The sequence below is a fragment of the Scyliorhinus canicula genome, chromosome 8, assembly GCF_902713615.1.
Source record: "Scyliorhinus canicula chromosome 8, sScyCan1.1, whole genome shotgun sequence".
Classification (NCBI taxonomy): domain Eukaryota; kingdom Metazoa; phylum Chordata; class Chondrichthyes; order Carcharhiniformes; family Scyliorhinidae; genus Scyliorhinus; species Scyliorhinus canicula.
Genome location: NC_052153.1, coordinates 29,744,139 through 29,765,317, shown reverse-complemented (window position 1 = coordinate 29,765,317; position 21,179 = coordinate 29,744,139). Strand labels below are relative to the sequence as shown.

The window sequence follows — 21,179 nt, the reverse complement described above, 5'->3', positions numbered from 1 at the left end:
AGCTCCAGAGCCGTCATGTGGTCTAACAGGAGCTGCAGCTGCCACTTCCCGCACATGAAGGAGTCCAGCAGGGGGCAGCGGAGCAGAGCTTCTGATTGGCTGTTCCGGGGAGATTTGCATACGTGCAGTGCGGTCAGCGTAAGTTGAAGGTGGTTTGTGAAGGGGCTGTTCTCGAGTGACAGCTTTACCCGAAACACTACTTACGTAGTGTCTCCCACCCATTCTCCTCCTCTAACCAAAAAAAAAGTTCTGTCCGTTGGATTGCTAAACTAACAAGTTTTTTATTTTTATTTTTCAGTAGTTGGGAAGTTAGTTCAGTGGGAATGGAGGCTAGGGCAGTTGAATGTTCCTCCTGCAGAATGTGGGAGGAAAGGGTCACCTCTAGTGTCTCTTCTGACTACATTTGCGGGAAGTGCACCCAACTCCAGCTCCTTGAGAGCCGCGTTAGGGACCTGGAGCTGGATGAACTTCGGATCATTCGGGAGGCGGAGGAGGTTATTGAGAGGAGTTATAGGGAGGTAGTCACACCTCAGGTAAAAGAAGAAGGTAGATGGGTTACCGTCAGGGGAGGGAGAGGGAACCGGCAGGCAGTGCAGGGATCCCCTGTGGTCGTTCCCCTCTATAACAAGTATACCATTTTGGATACTGTTGCGGGGGACGACTTACCAGGGGTAAGCAATGGGGCACAGGTCTCTGGCACAGAGTCTGTCCCTGTTGCTCAGAAGGGAAGGGAGAAGAGGAACAGAGCACTTGTCATTGGGGACTCCATAGTTAGAGGAACAGACAGGAGGTTCTGTGGGAACGAAAGAGACTCACGGTTGGTGTGTTGTCTCCCAGGTGCCAGGGTTTGTGATGTCTCTGATCGTGTTTTTGGGATCTTTAAGGGGGAGGGGGAGCAGCCCCAAGTCGTGGTCCACATAGGTACCAACGACATAGGTAGGAAGAGAGATGGCGATTTGAGACAGGAATTCAGGGAGCTAGGATGGAAGCTGAGAGCTAGAACAAACAGAGTTGTTATCTCTGGGTTGTTACACGTGCCACGTGCTAGTGAAGTGAGAAATAAGGAGAGAGAGGAGTTGAACACGTGGCTACAGGGATGGTGCAGGAGGGAGGGTTTTGGTTTCCTGGATAATTGGGGCTCATTCTGGGGTAGGTGGGACCTCTACAAACAGGATGGTCTTCACCTGAACCAGAGGGGTACCAATATCCTGGGGGGGGAGATTTGCTAGTGCTCTTCGGGGGGGGGGGGGGGGGGGTTTAAACTAATTCAGCAGGGGGATGGGAACCTAAATTGTAGTCCCAGTGTACAGGATGTTGAGAGTAGTGAGGTCAGGGATAGGGTTAAAAGTTCGAAAGAGGGCACCGGCAAGCAGGACGCGGGTTTGAAGTGTGTCGACTTCAACGCCAGGAGCATCCGGAATAAGGTGGGTGAGCTTGCAGCATGGGTTGGTACCTGGGATCTCGATGTTGTGGCAATTTCGGAGACATGGGTAGAGCAGGGACAGGAATGGTTGTTGCAGGTTCCAGGATTTAGATGTTTCTGTAAGAACAGAGAAGATGGTAAAAGAGGGGGGGGTGTGGCATTGTTAATCAAGGAAAGTATTACGGCGGTAGAAAGGATGCTTGAGGACTCGTCTACTGAGGTAGTATGGGCCGAGGTTAGGAACAGTAGAGGAGAGGTCACCCTGTTGGGAGTTGTCTATAGACCTCTGAATAGTTCCAGAGATGTAGAGGAAAGGATTGCAAAGATGATTCTCGACAGGAGCGAAAGTAACAGGATAGTTGTTATGGGGGACTTTAACTTTCCAAATATTGACTGGAAATACTATAGTTCGAGTACTATAGATGGGTCAGTTTTTGTGCAGTGTGTGCAGGAGGGTTTTCTGACACAGTATGTAGACAGGCCAACAAGGGGCGAGGCCACATTGGATTTGGTACTGGGTAATGAACCCGGCCAGGTGTTAGATTTAGATGTAGGTGAGCACTTTGGTGATAGTGATTACAACTCAGTTATGTTTACTTTAGCAATGGGCAGGGATAGGTATATACCGCAAGGCAAGAATTATAGCTGGGGGAAAGGCAATTATGATGCTATTCGGCAAGATTTAGGATGTATAGGATGGGGAAGGAAACTGGAGGGGATGGGTACAATCGAAATGTGGAGCTTTTTCAAGGAACAGCTACTGCGTGTCCTTGATAAGTATGTACCTGTCAGGCAGGGAGGAAGTTGTCGAGCAAGGGAACCGTGGTTTACTAAGGAGGTTGAAGCACTTGTCAAGAGGAAGAAGAAGGCTTATGTTAGGATGAGACATGTAGGCTCAGTTAGGGCACTTGAGAGTTACAAGTTAGCCAGGAAGGACCTAAAGGGAGAGTTAAGAAGAGCGAGGAGAGGACACGAAAAGTCGTTGGCGGATAGGATCAAGGAAAACCCTAAGGCTTTCTATAGGTATATCAGGAACAAAAGAATGACTAGAGTAAGATTAGGGCCAATCAAGGGTAGTAGTGGAAAGTTGTGTATGGAATCAGAGGAGATAGGGGAAGCGTTAAATGGATATTTTTCGTCAGTGTTTACACTGGAGAAAGACAATGTTGTCGAGGAGAACACTCAGGTTCAGTCGACCAGGCTAGATGGAATTGAGGTTCAAAAGGAGGAGGTGTTAGCAATTTTGGAAAATGTCAACATAGATAAGTCCCCTGGGCCAGATGGGATTTATCCTAGGATTCTCTGGGAAGCCAGGGAGGAGATTGCAGAGCCTTTGTCCTTGATCTTTATGTCGTCTTTGTCGACAGGAATAGTGCCGGAAGACTGGAGGATAGCAAATGTTGTCCCCTTGTTCAAGAAGGGGAGTTGAGACAACCCTGGTAATTATAGATCTGTGAGCCTTACTTCGGTTGTGGGTAAAATGTTGGAAAAGGTTATAAGAGATAGGGTTTATAATCATCTTGAAAAGAACAAGTTGATTAGCGATAGTCAACACGGTTTTGTGAAGGGTAGGTCATGCCTCACAAACCTTATTGAGTTTTTTGAGAAGGTGACCAAACAGGTGGATCAAGGTAAAGCTGTTGATGTGGTGTATATGGATTTCAGTAAGGCGTTTGATAAGGTTCCCCACGGTAGGCTATTGCAGAAAATAAGGAAGTATGGAATTGAAGGTGATTTACCGGTTTGGATCAGTAATTGGCTAGCTGAAAGAAGACAGAGGGTGGTGGTTGATGGCAAATGTTCATCCTGGAGTTCAGTTACTAGTGGTGTATCGCAAGGATCTGTTTTGGGGCCACTGCTGTTTGTCATTTTTATAAATGACCTGGAAGAGGGTGTAGAAGGATGGGTTAGTAAATTTGCAGATGACACGAAGGTCGGTGGAGTTGTGGATAGTGCTGAAGGATGTTATAGGATACAGAGGGACATAGATAAGCTGCAGAGCTGGGCTGAGAGGTGGCAGATGGAGTTTAATGTGGAAAAGTGTGAGGTGGTTCACTTTGGAAGGAGTAACAGGAATGCAGAGTACTGGGCTAATGGCAAGATTCTTGGTAGTGTAGATGAACAGAGAGATCTCGGCATCCAGGTACATAAATCCCTGAAAGTTGCCACCCAGGTTAATAGGGCTGTTAAGAAGGCATATGGTGTGCTAGCCTTTATAAGCAGGGGGATTGAGTTTCGGAACCACAAGGTGATGCTGCAGCTGTACATAACTCTGGTGCGGCCGCACCTGGAGTACTGCGTGCAGTTCTGGTCACCACATTATAGGAAGGATGTGGAAGCTTTGGAAAGGGTTCAGAGGAGATTTACTAGGATGTTTCCTGGTATGGAGGGAAGGTCTTACGAGGAAAGGCTCAGGGAATTAAGGTTGTTTTCGTTAGAGAGGAGAAGGCTGAGAGGTGACTTAATAGAGACATATAAGATAGTCAGAGGGTTAGATAGGGTGGACAGTGAGAGTCTTTTTCCTCGGATGGTGATGACCAACACGAGGGGACATAGCTTTAAATTGAGGGGTGATAGATATAGGACAGATATCAGAGGCAGTTTCTTTACTCAGAGAGTAGTAGGGGTGTGGAACGCCCTGCCTGCAACAGTAGTAGACTCGCCAACTTTAAGGGCATTTAAGTGGTCACTGGATAGACATATGGATGAAAATGGAATAGTATAGGTCAGATAGGCTTCAGATGGTTTCACAGGTCGGCGCAACATCTAGGGCCGAAGGGCCCGTACTGCGCTGTAGTGTTCTATGTTCTATGAGTCGGGGGCATCGGCCACATCCCTGAACTCCCACATTGAGCATGAGGAGCATTACACGGGTCTGGGATCTCCTGCCAATTTTATACTTTACCTTAACTGATTACCAATATAATATCAAATAATGAATAAGTGAAAGGAATAAAGATTTTAATTACCAATCACAATACTTACCAACACACGAAGAGTTAAATTTCTCCCAGCTACTGCTAATTGGAGCACTTTCCTTAACAGCCAATCAGGTCACTGCTTTGCTGTGATGTCACTCTTCAAATTTATCCCCAAAGACCCTGTGGCCGCTGTTCAAGCAGCGAAGCAGTGAGTTTAAATACTCACCGCTCGACTCTGTCGCTCCACCCACTCCAACAGCTGAATTCCCGCCGAAAAGACTTGAATGGAAGAACCCTCACCAGTATTGACAGTCAGAGAGATCTTGGTGTACAGGTCCACAGGTCACTGAAAGGGACAGCACAGGTGGAGAAGGTCGTCAAGAAGGCATACGGCATGCTTGCCTTCATTGGCCGGGGCATTGAGTATAAAATTGACAAGTCATGTTGTAGCTGTATAGAAATTTAGTTAGGCCACACTTGCAGGACGGTGCTCAATTCTGGTCGCAATGCTACCAGAAGGATGTGGAGGCTTTAGAGAAGTTGCAGAAGAGATTTGCCAAGATGTTGCCTGGTATGGAGGGCATTAGCTTTGAGGAGAGGTTGAATAACCTTGGTTTGTTCTCACTGGAATGAAGGAGGTTGAGAGGTGACCTGATAGAGGTCGACAAAACTATGAGGGGCATAGACAGAGTGGATAGTCAGAGACTTTTTCCGAGGGTAAAGGGGTCAATTACTAGGGGGCATAGGTTTTCGGTGCGAGGGGCAAGGTTTAGAGGAGATGTACAAGGCAAGTATTTTTACACCGAGGGTAGTGGGTGCCTGGAACTCGCTGCCGGAGAAGGTGGTGGAAGCAGGAATGATAGTGACATTTAAGGGGCATCTTGACAAATACATGAGTGGGATGGGAATAGAGGGATACGGACTCCGGAAGTGTAGAAGATGTTCGTTCAGACTGGCAGCATGGCCGGCGCAGACTTGGAGGGCCGAAGGGCCTGTTCCTGTGCTGTACTTTTCTTTGTTCTTTGTTCTCTTTGTTTTAGTTACCTGCCTTTTGTCTACCTACTTTTTAAAACCGTGGCAACACATTTACTGTCTTCCAATCTGCTGGCACCACCCCAGAGTCCAGAAAATTTTGTTAAATTACCACAAGTGCATTTGCTATTTCCCCTGCCGTCTCTTTTAGTACCCTGAGAAGCATTCCGTCTGGGTCAGGAGACTTGTCTACCTTTAGCACCATTAGCTTGCCCAACACTCCCTCGCCCAACACTACCTCCTCAGTGATCATGATTGTTTCTTGGTCGTCACCTGCCATTGCCTTGCCATTAATATTGGCATGTTATTTGTACCTTCCACTGTGAAGACCAACACAAAACACCGGTTCAATGCCTCGACCATTTCTTCATTTCCTGTTATTAAATCCCCCTTCTCATCCTCCAAAGGACTAATGTTTACCTTCGCCACTCTTTTTCATTTTCTATATTTGTAGAAACATTTTATTATGTTTTTATAGGCTGAGCTCCTTCTCTTTCATAACTTATCTTATTTTTCTTTATAGCTTTTTTGTGGCTTTCTGTTGACCTTTAAAGATTTCCCAATCCTCTAGTTTCCCACTAATCTTTGCCACTTGGTATACATTTTCGTTCAATTTGATACCCTCCTTTATTTCCTTAGATATCCATGGCTGATCATCCCTTTTCCTACAGTCCTTCCTTTTCACTGATATGCGTTGGAAGTCCCCTACTGTTGCTCGAATGACCCACCATTAAGTCTTTGCTCTCACTCTACCTTAGCCAACTCCTCCCTCATCCCATTGTAGTCTACTTTGTTTAAGCACAAGACACTGGTATTAGATTTTACCTTCTCGCCCTCCATCTGTATTTTAAATGCAACCATACTGTGGTCGCTCCTTCCGAGAGAATCCCTAACTATGAGATCATTAATTATTCCTGTCTCATTACAGAGGACCAGATATTGGATAGCTTGCTCCCTCGTAGGTTCCATTACATACTGTTCAAGGAAACTGTCACAGATACATTCTGTAAACTCCTCCTCAAGGTTGCCTTGACCAACCTGGTTTGACCAATCGACATGTAGATTAAAATCCCTCATGGTAATTGCCATGGGTCACTGTCTGATGCGGAGTCTGCATGTTTTCCCCGTGTGTGCGTGGGGTTCCCCCGGGTGCTCCAGTTTCCTCCCACAGTCCAAAGATGTGCAGGTTAGGTGGATTGGCCATGCTAAATTGCCCTTGGTGTCCAAAATTGCCCTTAGTATTGGGTGGGGTTACTGAGTTATGGGGATAGGGTGGAGGTGTGGGCTTGGGTAGGGTGCTCTTTCCAAGAGCCGGTGCAGATTCGATGGGCCGAATGGCCTCCTGCACTTTAAATTCTATGATTCTATGATACCATTTTTACATGCATCAGTTATTTCTTTGTTTATTGTCCGCCCTGCCATGATATCATTTGGTGGTCTCTAGATTATGCTTGTCAGTGACCTTTTTCTCCTTACTATTTCTAATTTCCACCCAGCTGGGTTGAACCTTTTCATCCACAGAACCTATATCATCTGTCACCTCCGCTCTGATGTCACCCTTAAATATCAGAGCTGCACCAACTCCCTTACTTTCCTGTTTGTCCTTCTGAATAGTCTGATACCCCTGGATATTTATCTCTGTCGTGACCACCCTGCAAACATGTCTGGTAAATCGTACTCATTTGCGATGATTTGTGCGGTCAACTCATTTACCTAGTTTCTAATGTTACGAGCATTTAGGTAAAGTGCCCTTATGCTTTTTATACCTTATTTTTGAATCCATTAATAACATCTCCTGAGTTGTTCTTCCTTTTAACATTTTTCATAATTTTCCATGCAGTTGAACCCCCTCCTCTGTGCTAACCTGCTGTTTTGCTTCCCATTAACCTGCAGTTTTACCTTTCCCTCCCCTCCTTGCCCACCCCCATTTGCTAGAAGTCCTTGTGACCACCCTATTTATCCTTTCTGCGAGAACACTGGTCCTGCATCCTCCTAATTATAGAACCCCCAACAACTACCACTTGTCTTTTGCTCTCCCCGCTTGAATGGCCTCCTCTACTACGGTACAGTGGTTGACTACCTCATTCCCCCAACAACTCTTTTCCTCATCCATACAGGGAGCAACTGCCATGTACCTATTGGACAAGGTCAATTGCTGAAGCTCCTGCATTCCTGAATTCAGGATCCCTCTACCTGCGTCACTTGCAATCACACCCTGTTGTCCTTGACCACTGATTGAATTTGAGGGATTTAATCTATGGAATATGACCGCCTTTTGAGACAAAGTGTCCAAGTAACTCTCCTCTTCCCAGATGTGCCGCAGTGTCTGAAGCTCTGAGCCGAAGTTCTTCAGCAACCAACACTTGCTGCAGGTATGCTCCCTGCAGCTTTTGATGTGATCTGCCAGCTCCCACATCATGCAGCTACAGCACATCACCTGCCCAGCCATCGCTAATTAGTTAATTAAGTGAATTAATTTGTTTGCAATGTGTTTTTCAAATTTAGCACAGATTTCCTATCAGCCAATCACTTTTTCAGTTATATTTTCAGCTTCAGTAGAATCCCCGAGGTAAGTTACTTTATATTCTCAGAGTTCAATGCTCCGCCCATCGAGGCTTCTCCCTGGAGACTAGGCCGTGAATCCCCGAGATAAGTTACTTCATACTCACAGAGTTCTATGCTCCGCCATCCGAGACTGCTCCCTGGATCCTTTATTAAAAATGTTTATTTTCGAGATAAATCAATTTTTCACCAGGCTACTACTAAATGCATCAAATATTTTTTTTTTTTAACATACAAAATTAAAAATTACATTGTAAACAATGCCTAATTGCACTGGTTCATGTTTTTACATGTGTGATTATAGGAATAAATTTGACTGGAAACTTGAACTGTAAAATATCTCAATTTGCAGCCACTTTGTTGACTGCAGAAACTCTACCCAGGATGCTCAGTTAACTGCTGTACCCAATAAAATGTCTGAAACAAGGCCCTAAACTTGCAACACCACCGAGAAAAAAATACTGGAGAAAAAAAGCCTGTGAAGGAATTATGAAGGAAATTTGGAACAAGCAGTATCCTGTTTCTCATTAGATATTTTTGTAAATCATCCGGAAGGTTGAATTGTTACTTATTACATCATTGGTTACTTTTCCAGCAAGCATACTGTAAAATTGAACTTTCAGATTTGGACTGACTGATAGATGCTGTTCTGGATAGAAAACCGAACTAAATTCCTATCAAATATTGTTTTACTTTTGTTCCTTTTCTTCAATGTGCAACATTTTTATTTGCTTAACTTTAAAAAGGAGCTACATAATTAAGAAAGGCATTGAAAATTCCAGGTTTTTCTGTTAACGAACACTGGTTCCAGCTCTTTTGAGACTAATGGAATGTTGGCAAAGGAAGCCAACAATTAGTAATCAATGTCAGTTTGGTTCCTTAAGATTGTCATTTACCTTTTTCGAGACTGATAAATTTCAGTTTTTCTCTTGAAATGTGCTTTGTGGTTTTGCTGAGGAAATTAATTCCATTGTCTAAAGTACAAATTATACAAGTCTATTGGAAGAAATGACTTTTAGTGTTTTCAATGGTTCATTTTTGTTTTGCAATATGTTTTCAAAAAAAACATTTCTAATCTTGTAGGAATGACTGTGAGTGGCAGTAAGGATGGCTCAGGAATGATGGTGCGTAATATTATTCATGGCGGATCCATCGGTCTAGATGGCCGAATTGGGGTAGGTGACTGCATCTTAGCAATCAATGGGGAACCAACTACAGATCTTTCCAATGCACAGTCCCGTGCAATGCTTCGAAGGCATTCTCTCATTGGACCAGACATAATGTAAGTGACAAAAATAAAGGTCAGACAGTTAGTAAGTACTTGGTTGGCGTGTGATATGTGAGAAAGCAAAAAGCTATTAACAGTTAAATCCTTCTAGGACAAGGGATATCAAGAAGTTGGGACCAGGTACTTAATGTTAAAACCAAGTATGTAGGCTGCCTGATTACACAGAAATGTGAGCCCCTGTCGAAGAAAATTCAAATGCACAAGAGTGAGATATATACAAAATATGTGATTCAGCACCTTTTTTCCACTGTTCTTGCCGTAGGGTTCTCCATCTCATACTGGTTCTTACTGTAGTATTGAGACTTCCTTAGCGGTACTTGTATGCCTGGATTTCACGGTTAGCGGCAGAGTGGTGTTTGTCACTAACCTTGCCAGCTACCCAAAAATCGTTGGTGATCAAGTGGCGTGGATTTACCATTTAATAAAGTCACTTTGAATCTGGTGTCCAGTCAGTGGGATCTCTGAGGGTCCATTGTGATGTCATCAGACAGAGTAAGCAGCCAATCACATTGAATTATTTTCACAGACAGCAAACCAGAAAGTAAAATGCACTGAGTTTTTAACTAGTAATTAACATTTCAGAGAGTTTAATAAATGATAAAGGACATATATCTGGGATTAAGTTAGATGCTGAAATATAAACAAACTTTTTTTTAGAAAGTGTTTTTTCATAATGGAGAAATTTAACATCCCATAAATATAACTAATTTTTCAGTGCCAGTGAATTAGTTCAGAAATAATAATACGCTCTTAAAATCGCAGTTACACCTCGTTCAGCAACATGTAATTTTTTTCAAGGGTTTTTACAGCAAAACTAATCATGTAAAAGTACATATTTTTGTCTGGTCACAGACTTCTACTTAATTGAAGCTTGGGGGACCTTTAACACACATCCTATGGGGAAGCCCAGAATCACTGACCGGAACTTTGAGTTTTTAACTTCTCTTGTATGTACATACACTCCAGATGTTGATGCCTGTGTCAGAAGAGTCATGATGGTGAACATAGGACAGTTTCACTGTCATTATTACTGCAAAACCTTGGCCATAGATTAAAGTGGCTTTTTTGTTTAAATATTTTTGAAAATCGATTGAAAAATAATGGCAATTCTGATTCTAGCTTATTTTGAAAAACATTTGGAAAGCAAAATGAAATCTAGTAGTCTATTCAAATATTATTTTGAAGGAACTTAGATACAATTAGAGAAGTTGAAATGTTGGATCACTAAGGCTTTTATTTGATGTATTTCTCTACATTTCTCCAAGCCAGTGAACTTTGGCTATCAGCTTTGCTCCAGAGCATTTTAAGTTGGTTCCTGGGATTCCATCTCCAGAGCCATGCCAAATGTTAAACTGGCTGTCTAGGTCACTCTGACTTTGTGTTACGCTTGTCTTAAAGCCACATTCTTAATCAAAAATAAAAAGTCTGATGTAACAGTTCCTTCTGCATAAAAAGAACCCTGATCCAAGGATAACTTGGCAAATTAATTATGTCTTTACCCCTTCGACAATTTATATCCTGAACTATTTTACTTAGAAAAATGAAACACAATTTTAGGATTAAGAAAAGCAAATTTTACACCGCAACTAAAAAATATTGAAAAGTGAAAATCTAAAATTTCTTGTTTTTGGTTTGAATGTTTGAAATGTTATTTCCACAGTAGATTTTGTTTCTTTTCAATGTACAGCTTTTTTTTATATACTTGTTCTTGATGAATGTTCCCAGAAGAAGAATTTTATGATTTTCATCTCTCCACATTTGACATAAATTGTATTCACCAGTTTGTGAATTAAAAGTCAATGAATAGTACCCATAAAATTATATCTTTCATCTTCGTTTTTGAAAATACGATAATTCTTGCTAATGGATTGGAAATTAATTCATCCTTTGTTAGTTTGTTGCATCTTATAAATAATTGATATTTTTAAAATTTACATAGTGTCAATGGACATATTTTCTATTTTCATATTTTATGTAATAATGAATTATCCATCTTGTGTGTGTATATATTGTGTAACCGCCAGTAAATATAATGTTATTTCTAACTGAGGTTTCATCTCACATTTCTGATAATGAGGAGCTGCAGTCTTGGCATTAATAATCAGTATGTCCATGTTTTTCTTCCTGTGGTGATTATTTGAAAGAGTTACTGGGAGAAGCAAAAAACAGCAACTGAATTTTTGAGAAAATAAATTCTGGTAACGTGCAGTATTTAGGAAAAAAGACTATTGAAAGTTTAGGAACAAAAGGCAGTAGATGGAGTTAAATAGAGATCAGTCATAATCTAATCATTCTATGTATGTAATCAAATGGTGGAACAGATCTGAGGGACTGAATGGTGTACTTTCATAAAACATTGTAAAGGGATAACTTTCTTACATGGAGCAACGTATTCCACTTGCTAGAGGGTCGATAACCAGGAGATACAGATTTAACAAGGGAAGACAGTAATTGATAGAGCACATACCTCTACCACACTATAATACCTCAACACCACATTATGTTACCTCAACATTATTACAATTATGCAGCTCTTCCGTGAGGCTTTTCTCTCCCTGGTTGATGCTCTGTAATTATAAACGTTACAAAAGAAATTGTTTTGTTAAAGAGCTTCCATCTCACCAAGGAGGCTTTATGCCTCTCCACATCCAGCAACCTGCACTGAAAACTCTGCTGACATTTTGACAACTGTCACAAATTCCACCACAGCAGGTTAGACAACCCACAACATTCTAAAACAAAGAACAATATTTTTAATCCAATAACCCACGTGTTCTTGACAAAAGCATCAATTCTCCCTAATTCCCAATGTGTTGGATGAATCCTTTAAAGAAAATTTAAGATCTGGACCTGCATCTTTGTCAAAAACTAATTCATTCTTTTTGGGTGCATACACTGCTGTGTGCCCATCAATTCATTTTTGAAATGTATTGTTTCCTCACAAACAAACAGTAAAAACATGAGGTAATAAGGTGAGCAACAAAGGGCCAGAGATAGAAGAGGAAATGTTTTTTTACTCAGTAAGTTATGATCTGGAATGCATTGCCTGAAAGGGTGGTGAAAGCAGATGCAGCAATATAGATACACTGTTTCAATGTAGGAAACCTCAGGAATGTGTGTGTCAGGTTTTGAATCCCACTGGTTTTTGGACTGGTTCAGGTCAGGTGGTTTAGGCTAGCTCGGGTCAGGCCGATTGGGTCAAGATTTTATTTGGCCAATCTGAGAATGAAAAGATTAACACACAAAGCCAATCATCATTCAGGTATGCTACCATGCCAATGTGGTCGTACCTGCTAAGTTATTTTACTCATCTAAAAAGAATATTTAATATGCCATTTTCAGCTTATGAAATGTCCAGTTTGCAGACATCTCCAGTTTTTGGACAGCTTGATTTGACACACTTTACCTGTAATTTTCAGAAGAGAAAAGGATATATATTTAAAAAGAAAAAGAATTGTAAGACTGGGATATAATGGAGGGGTATGGCACCAATTGGATAGCTATTTCCAGTACAAGCACATTGACAGAATGGATGCATCCTGTGCTGTATGATTCTATGTACAAAACTATGAAATGATTTAGTTTTAGTATATATGGCATTAACCAGGCTAAATAAATTTCAAGTGCAGACAAAGCATTCCATTATTTTCATGTATGTATTAATAGTTCATATCTAGACTTTATTTAATGTGTGTGCATCTTTCATGAAATTAGCGCAAGGTATGTGGCTCTAGTGTAAAAGATGCTGCGTCATATGCTTTTCACATTCTAGATCTCCTTGTGCACCTGATGATGATCAATCCCCTTTTTATGTGTGAGTATTAGTGTGTTTCAAGACACTGCTGTGAGCATGTAGATCATGAAAGTTGATACAATGATAAATTATGTCTTATTAATAAACACGGCATGCTTTAATCACGTTTGTTTCACTTGAGATTTATCCAGATGTAATTTCAATCTTACAGTTCTAATTATATTCCTTCACATTCAAAATTAGATTATTCAATACAGATTTCAAAGGTGGTGTATAATTGAGTCAGATGAGGGTAATATGTCTATCTACTTCATAGCTACTAAGGTTCAGGACCCCAAAACTTTGCAAAAAGGAATATTTTGGCATATATCCTGCTATGCACCTGCTGGTGTTCTGCACAGATGACCTGGTAGATTTTCCCAGTTGATTGGGGGTTTCTTGATTCCCAAGACGGGGCGACATTGCTTTTTAAAACATGTATTTTAATTGCATCCTCTTCAGGGGTTCAAGCCATCTTATGTCTTGTAAGGTACATCCAATGTCATCAGATGTACAAATGAAAATACTGTTGGTGCTGAAAATATCTTACCTCTGCCTACCATCTGTTAGGTGTCACTGAATTTCAAAGTTCTAAAACTCAGAACTCAGGGAGTCCCCAATTTAGGAAGTTTCCAAAATAGGGTCTGGCCATAAGTCATCCTACGCTGAAAGTCTTGTGAAGGGAATCAGCGGCTCCACACTTACAATCTCATCAAGAAAGCTTTGCATTAGTGTCTGCTGGGAATATTTGGAATTACATTGCTTTGGGGTTCAAATGTTCAACCATATATCCACTTAATACCTTTCCTATAAAGGCTCCACAATTTTAGGAAACAAATAAGTTAGTGCTGTAATGTGGTTATTTTGCAGGACTAATCCAGATCATGTTAGTTGAAATCCCACCATGAGAATTTGAATTCAGTTTATAAAAATCCGGAAATCGAGGAACAATACAAGTGACTATAAAGCTGGGCAATGATGTTGGCCATCCTGATACTAAAAAATCCTGAGAATGAATGCAAACAATGCATAAACCTTTGCAGACACAGACACATCCTTGAAAACACAAAATCCTGCAGTAGATACTGTTATGGGCCAGGGCTTAGAAACTTCAAAGTGTATTATGAAGCACACCTGATCTATAACGTTTATGTTGAATTTGGCTAGGATGAGTACAAGAACCTTCACTTCGGGTGTGATTCATTCGACTTCCTAGGTGCTTTTATCTAAACAAAGTTTATAATAAGAATGTAGTTAACATATATAAAACACAGCAAGAATATGTTATCAATTACAGACAGAAAGAAAAAACAACAGCTCCAGTAATCTATGTATATAACTCTTAATGAATCCCCCTGAATAACTGTTCCAATTCAATACAACATCTAATAAACCAAAACCCCTTTAACGGCGTGGCCTAGCACACTGTAATCTCACTTGAATGGGACTGGTCCTTTCTCTGAGATCCAGCCTCCAACCTGCAGATTCAAAACTCCTTCCGGAAAGCAACTCTATCTTTGCAGTTACCGAGGCAGTTTGCTGTACCCAATGTGCTTTCGGTTCCCTGGGACAGCTTTAAAATGAAAACAGGGAAACACTGCACTTCTTCGGCAGTCCAAAGCAACAAACCAAAACTGAAACCCAAACGCTAAACTCCCTCTCACTTGACAGCCACAACCCAGCTCCACTCACAAATTATATCACTCAAGCTGTGCTACAATCATGTGGTAAGACCAAACATTTCTTAAAGGGACACTCACATATTTCCTGTGTCAGAAAACGATTTAATGCTTGAAATTACTTTTCTGTATGTCAAAAGTAAAGGGTATGTTCATCCACTCCCTTAATTTGCCTTTATTTAACATGGGGAGGGCAGAAAGTGGTAGATTTTGTTACTCTTCTGCAGTGCCAATTTATTTTTTTCCATGCACTGAATGGAGCATCAATAACAGTTTCCTGCCTTTAAAATGTCTAATACATTGGTACCAGTCATTTGATATCACTTGCAGTTCCAAATCACTATCTCTTCTCATATTTTGTTTGTATTAAATTACACCCTCACATCCATGTGCCAATCTATGATTTTCCTCTCACCCAACTCCAATCGAAAAGCTCCAGGTAATAGCAGACATCAATCAACATCCTGTAGCTTAAACTTGCTATCTTACCTTTATGTCAGTTGGAGTCCTTAACTATTTCAGTTTTTCTACCAATCTTTTAGGGTGGCACAGTGGTTAGCACTGCTTCTTCACACCGCCAGGGACCCGAGTTTAAATCCGATCTCCGGTGACTGTGCGCGGTTTGCACTATGTGTGGGTTTCCTCCGGGTGCTCTGGTTTCCTCCCAAAGTCCAAAGATGTGCAGTTAGGTGGATTGGCCATGCTAAATTGCCCCTTAGGCTGAGGTTACAGGGAGGGGGATTGGGCTGAGGTAGGGTGGTCTTTTGAAAGGGTCGGTGCAGACTCTTTCTGCACTGTCGGGATTCTATGATTGCTCTACTTTCCATCTTCATCCTGACTTGTGCAACTTATTTTAAATTTTCTCCTTGTGTAGCAATGCAGGTGGGCTAATTTTCAATTGCACTGGAAGCATAGGTTGAAGTTAGAATTTGAAAAGCTTATTTCTAATTAAATCTCTCGATGCTGAATTAGCAGAGCAATAGCCACTAAGCGTGTACTGATATTACGTAATGTTAATCCAAAACTTTTAGCAAAATTGTTTCACTGGAATGGAAATGAAACTGGGGCGAATGCTGAGGGAAGTTGTTTAATCAAACTTCCTTTTCTCCTCACTTTCAGTCTAATTTGGTCTTCGTTTTTGGCATAGATTTAAGGTTAAAAACAAATCAACCAGGTTATTTATGCCAATGAACAAAGGGCCACTAGGTATGTGACTTGACATCGTTTTCTCCACTAAATCTGAAAAGTTTTAGCTATCATCTCACATTTCCTCCAATACTTAGAACATAGAACAGCACAGAACAGGCCCTTCGGCCCTCGATGTTGTGCCGAGCAATGATCACCCTACTCAATCCCACGTATCCACCCTATACCCGTAACCCAACAACCCCCCCCTTAACCTTACACTTTAGGACACTACGGGCAATTTAGCATGGCCAATCCACCTAACCCGCACGTCTTTGGGCTAAGTAACATTTCATTTTAATTTCTTTGTGCAAATTATTTATTTATTTTTAAACAAATAGGTTGATCACAACTAACCTAGGTAATCTAGTATTCCATTGTGAGCCTTGGCAGTTGAGGCCCAATTTTTCACTCCCAAGTTGGAATTCTTGACTCTCCAAACCTGACATGGGAGAAACTTCTCTGAATGACTGAATTTTCATTTGGGGAAGGGGAGGGGTGTGGGGTTGCTAACTGGAACCTGGCCTACTGCACCCTGGCGGAGCGGCACAGTGGCGCAGTGGTTAGCACTGCTGCCTCACAGTGCCAGGGACTCTGGCCCGATTCCCAGCTTGGGTCACTGTGTGGAGTCTGCCCATTTTTCCCATGTCTGCGTGGGTTTGCTCCGGGTGCTCCGATTTCCTCCCACATGTCCAGAAAGATATGCTGTTAGGTGAGTTGGACCTACAAGCCCCTCACTCTGTTAGTGATAGGTTGTTGAAGAATTATAACATATTGGTGCTTTTGAAATTGCATGCACTGATTTTCTTTTCAACTGTGGGTTTAATTTCCACTAAAATCTAAAGAGCAGGGGATTTAATTTACTTGACAGCTTGTCAGTGTAACAGACCTTATCCACTTATACACACTATCATGTCTACACTCAACAATCCCAATGGTGTAACTGGCCAGTTCGATAGGATATCTGACCCGTCCAAAGAACAGCAGGTTTAGACCTTTCCTTCAAAATACATAAATCACATGAATTGTGACCTTGGTGACAAAAATTGCTTCTGAATAAACACAGCTGCACTTCTAATTGTACAGTTGCCTCCTATGAACTGTTGATCTGTGAAATATATTCCCCCATCTGACCACAGTGAAAATGGTAGGTGCTGGATACTGGCACTTGGCTTCGGATCTGGTGATCCGTCGGCAGTTTAGTTAGGACGTGGAACCCTTCCACCTTTGCAATATTCAGGCCTATTTATCGAAGTTTTTGCGGTACAGTTGTCATAGTTGAACACAAAGGTGCTCTCTTCTGAAATCTACACATGCACTTCCAGCTGAGGTCACAAAACAGCAATTAAGAAGAAACTTGCTGGAAATACAGAGAAACTTTCTCCGCATTGTAAAGGGAAAATACAGGTTGATATTTTGGTACTGCTCTTTTACCTCATCACAAAATAAAACTATTCACAACCAGTCTATGCTGGTTTTCCTGTCACTGCTACTCAGTTTCTGTGTGGTGCGACTGTCCTGGGGGTTTGAAACCATATAAAATGCTTTGGTGGCATGAGGAGCAAGTTGGGGAATGAATCTGATTTTCATTAGCTTTGTAAATCTTGCAATAAAAATTGCTGTCAATGTTTTTTGCCATACCCACACTGTATTAGTGTGACATTGAAATAAGCAAACCTTTTACATTATTTTTAGATTTTAGTATCCAGTGATTTTGTACCAGGAAGAGGTGTGATTTGAGTAAAACTGAAATTAACAAAGCTGGAATTAGTCAATACTGGTTTTGGAGAGCAAGGTTTAAAGGCTAGAAACAAATTGAAAAAGTGGGAAGAGGAGGGTAATAAAATATTTATGGGGGACCTGATAAAGATAAGTTCGACTTTTTCTTATTAGTACATAATTGAGTGCATTAGGTAGGATTTCAGGATCAAAGTGATAAAAATCCGAATTTGACTTCTGCACCAATTTAGTCGAAGTGCATGTAGGAGAAAAAGAAAAAACATTTCAGTGTATGTTCAGTTATAGCCATTGTGACATATAAGATCTTTAATTCATAAAATTAAGTTTGGCAAAGATGAAATGAAGAAGAAACATATTTGTTTACTTTGAAATGCAGCTTCAAAATATTGCATCTTTGTAGTTGGCCATACATTTCAGAATGGATATTGTCAAGAATTAAATGCAGTACCCGAGCCCCGAGCTTGATTCCGGCCTTGCCTGTGTGGAGTTTGCACATTATCTCTGGCTGCGTAGGTTTCCTCCAGATGCTCTGATTTCCTCGCACAGTCCAGAGGTGTGCAGATTCGGTGGATTGGCCATGCTACATTTCCCCTTAATGAAAGTTGAAAGATGTACAGATTAGGTTACAGGGATAGGGTGGGGTGGTGAGGGAGTGAACCTAGGTAGGGTGCTTTTCCGGAGCATCAGTGCAAACTCAATAAGTCAAATGGCCTCCTCTGCACTGTAGGGATTTTATTACATTGCCGATGTATTGATTGACGTGTATCTGGATATAATCTCGAGTTTTATTTTGTATTCTTAAAACTAACCATGTTTCCAATTATTACTAATTTAACAAAGCCATAATCAGAGTTTTGTGTTTTTAAATCCAAATTATAGTCTGCGAAACACAGTTAATGAAAATGCGTCTTGAAAATGAGTTCTAGTCATTTGGATTGATTCAAAGTCAATGGAATGCAGAAAAGTTAGAAAATGACCCCATCTTCATGTGGGGGAGAAACACAAAACATTCAAATTACTGGTCAGCTGATTAAACCTTTTTTATTCCTTTGATATTCTGCAACTAAACAGATAAAAGATATAAAAGGTCTAGATGAAAGAAAATATTCTGATCTGTTGCTTTTTAGTAATTTTAATAATTTTTCGAAAATATCATCTGGGAATTCATTGCAGATTTGTAATTGGAAAGGAATGTTATGCGTTTTGTTCTTATCTAACTTATTTAAAAGCCTCAATTTGATCAAAGAACTCAAGGAATACAAAATAAAAACCACTGCATGAATGGGAACTATGAGCCAATTTATCTTTGGTACAAAAATATGGTCATTTTTGTGTTTGTTTCTGATATCGTTATAAGTCTTAGAACCCATAGCTTGTTGATATGAAAACTATACTGAACAGTAATGTGGCACAAATGTTTATTTTATACATCAAAACAAAATCAGAATTTCCAAATCATTTTTTTTTTTTAAGAGCCTTAAACTATTTCCGATATCCAAGTGGTCTTATTGAAGCAGTCAGTTCTTGATGGTCCTCATGTTGCTTCGTAACTTCATGAAAGCATGTGATTCTTTTATGGGTTTTTACATTTTTTTACACTTTTTTTCTGCCTTATTCTGTTCTAGTGTCACATATGTACCTGCAGAGAATCTAGAAAAGTACAGGGCTATCATGAGTCGAAAACGTGAAGGAATTACTACAACTAATGTCTCATCAGTGCTGCCTACCAGGTAACTTTGCGTTAATCTGTCGACTTTTGTGAATTTTTTTAAATTAGTGTAAGTATGCCTTTTTAGTAGTTCTCTTATGGTGTTGCTCATTTTGAACCAACAGAAATACACTTTTCAAGAATGCATGTTTTACTGACAATATATCACATCTAATTTTGCTGCTAAAGTGGGACACAGCAGAGTTTTCCACTCCCAAACAACGGGAACTGTGACGGGCAGGGGGCACAAAACGTTTTGCCAGTGGGAAATTTATTTTGAATTATTTTCTCCCTGCTTTGATGGTGAGTTGAGTTTCCCACATGTTGAGAATCAGTTTTATTCATTTGCATCTCATGAAAGTCATTAAAAGATCAACTCGCCGGAATTGCATTGCCCCTCCAAATTCTGTGCTCTGGGAGTAGATAATTAGAACAGACTGTTTGCCGACTGTATATAAGTGATGTGCACCTGAACTTCATCCACGACTTTGAGGTCTGTAGTGTTGCATTCTCCTGCTCAGGGTCCTCACATAACTTTACTCGAGGGCCATTCAAAAATTCCGCACCAAGGCTGGGCAAGTGAGAAAGACAGAGGGTGGGAATGGTGGAGTGAAGGCAGGCTTATGGAGTAAGGGAAGGGAGAGTGTCTGGGCAAAGTGGGGGAGGTGCAAGGGGGGGGCGGTGTGGTCTGGTGGTGGGGTGTCAGGTCCAGGGTGAGAGTCTGGTATGGAGGCATCATTGGGTTGGTTACAAAGGGAGACAAGGCAGGGTCATGGTGGGCATGGGGACAGGAACAGGTATTGGATCTGAGGGGAGGGTGGTGCATGGAAGAGGATTGTGATTACGGTCAGGGAGGTTCAAGCATAATAGAGGAGAGGTGATATTGGGCGGGTCTATATTGATGTGCAGAAGGTGGTAGTGGGTGTCAGGGGGAGTGTAATATGACAGTCAAACTCGCGGCACCACGGTTCGTTCTGCTGCAAAGGGGAGGGCTAATAAGTGTAATAGTGCAATAGCTATAGGGGATTCAATTGTAAGATGAAAAGACAGGCATTTCTGTGGCTGCAAACGAGACTCCAGGGTGGTACGTTTCCTCAAAGGTAGTAATCTCAGGATTGCTAACAGTGCCATGGGACAGTCAGAGTAGAAACTCAAGAATAGTCAGAATGAATATGTGGCTTGAGAGATGGTGCAGGAGGGAGGGGTTCAGATTTTTGGGACATTGGAACCGGTTCTGGGGCGGTGGGACCATTACAAACCGGATGGTCTACATCTGGGCAGGACTGGAACCAATGTCCTAGGGGGTGCTTTTGCTAACACTGTTGGGGAGGTTTTAAACTATTGTGGCAGGGGGATGGGAACCAGATTAGGAAGGTAGAGGTCAGTAAAGAAGCAGCAACTAACGGTAGTAAGGTACGAGATAATAAACTCAATGTGACTAGGGGGAAGAGTAGACAGGGAAGAGTTGATGAACGCAAAGGGACAGATGGTCTGAGGTGCATTTGTTTTAATGCGAGAAGTGTAGCAGGTAAGGCAGATGAACTTAGGGCTTGGATCAGTACCTGGGAATATGATGTTATTGGTATTACTGAGACTTGGTTGAGGGAAGGGCAGGATTGGCAACTGAATATCCCAGGGTATAGATGCTTCAGGAGGGATAGAGAGGGAGGTAGAAGGGGGGGAGGAGTTGCATTACTCGTCAGAGATGATATTACAGCTGTGAGTAAGGAGGGCACGATGGAGGATTCGAGCACTGAGGCAATATGGGTGGAGCTAAGAAATAGGAAGGGTGCAGTAACATTGTTGGGACTTTACTACAGGCCTCCCAAAAGCGAGCATGAAGTAGAG

The 21,179-nt window shown here is 41.4% G+C and overlaps 1 protein-coding gene across 12 annotated transcripts in view; it reads left to right on the top strand.

The window, feature by feature from the left end:
* LOC119970168 (multiple PDZ domain protein) overlaps positions 1–21,179 on the top strand; it is a 416,554-nt gene that overhangs the window by 206,677 nt on the left and 188,698 nt on the right. For 11 of the 12 annotated variants that reach the window (XM_038804325.1, XM_038804336.1, XM_038804332.1 and 8 more), the window contains exons 22-24: positions 9,022–9,220; positions 12,999–13,040; positions 19,249–19,353. In XM_038804325.1, coding sequence (XP_038660253.1) covers positions 9,022–9,220; positions 12,999–13,040; positions 19,249–19,353 — 346 coding nt within the window. The remainder of the gene's footprint in view (positions 1–9,021; positions 9,221–12,998; positions 13,041–19,248; positions 19,354–21,179) is intronic. The other variant, XM_038804326.1, reaches the window with a different exon arrangement.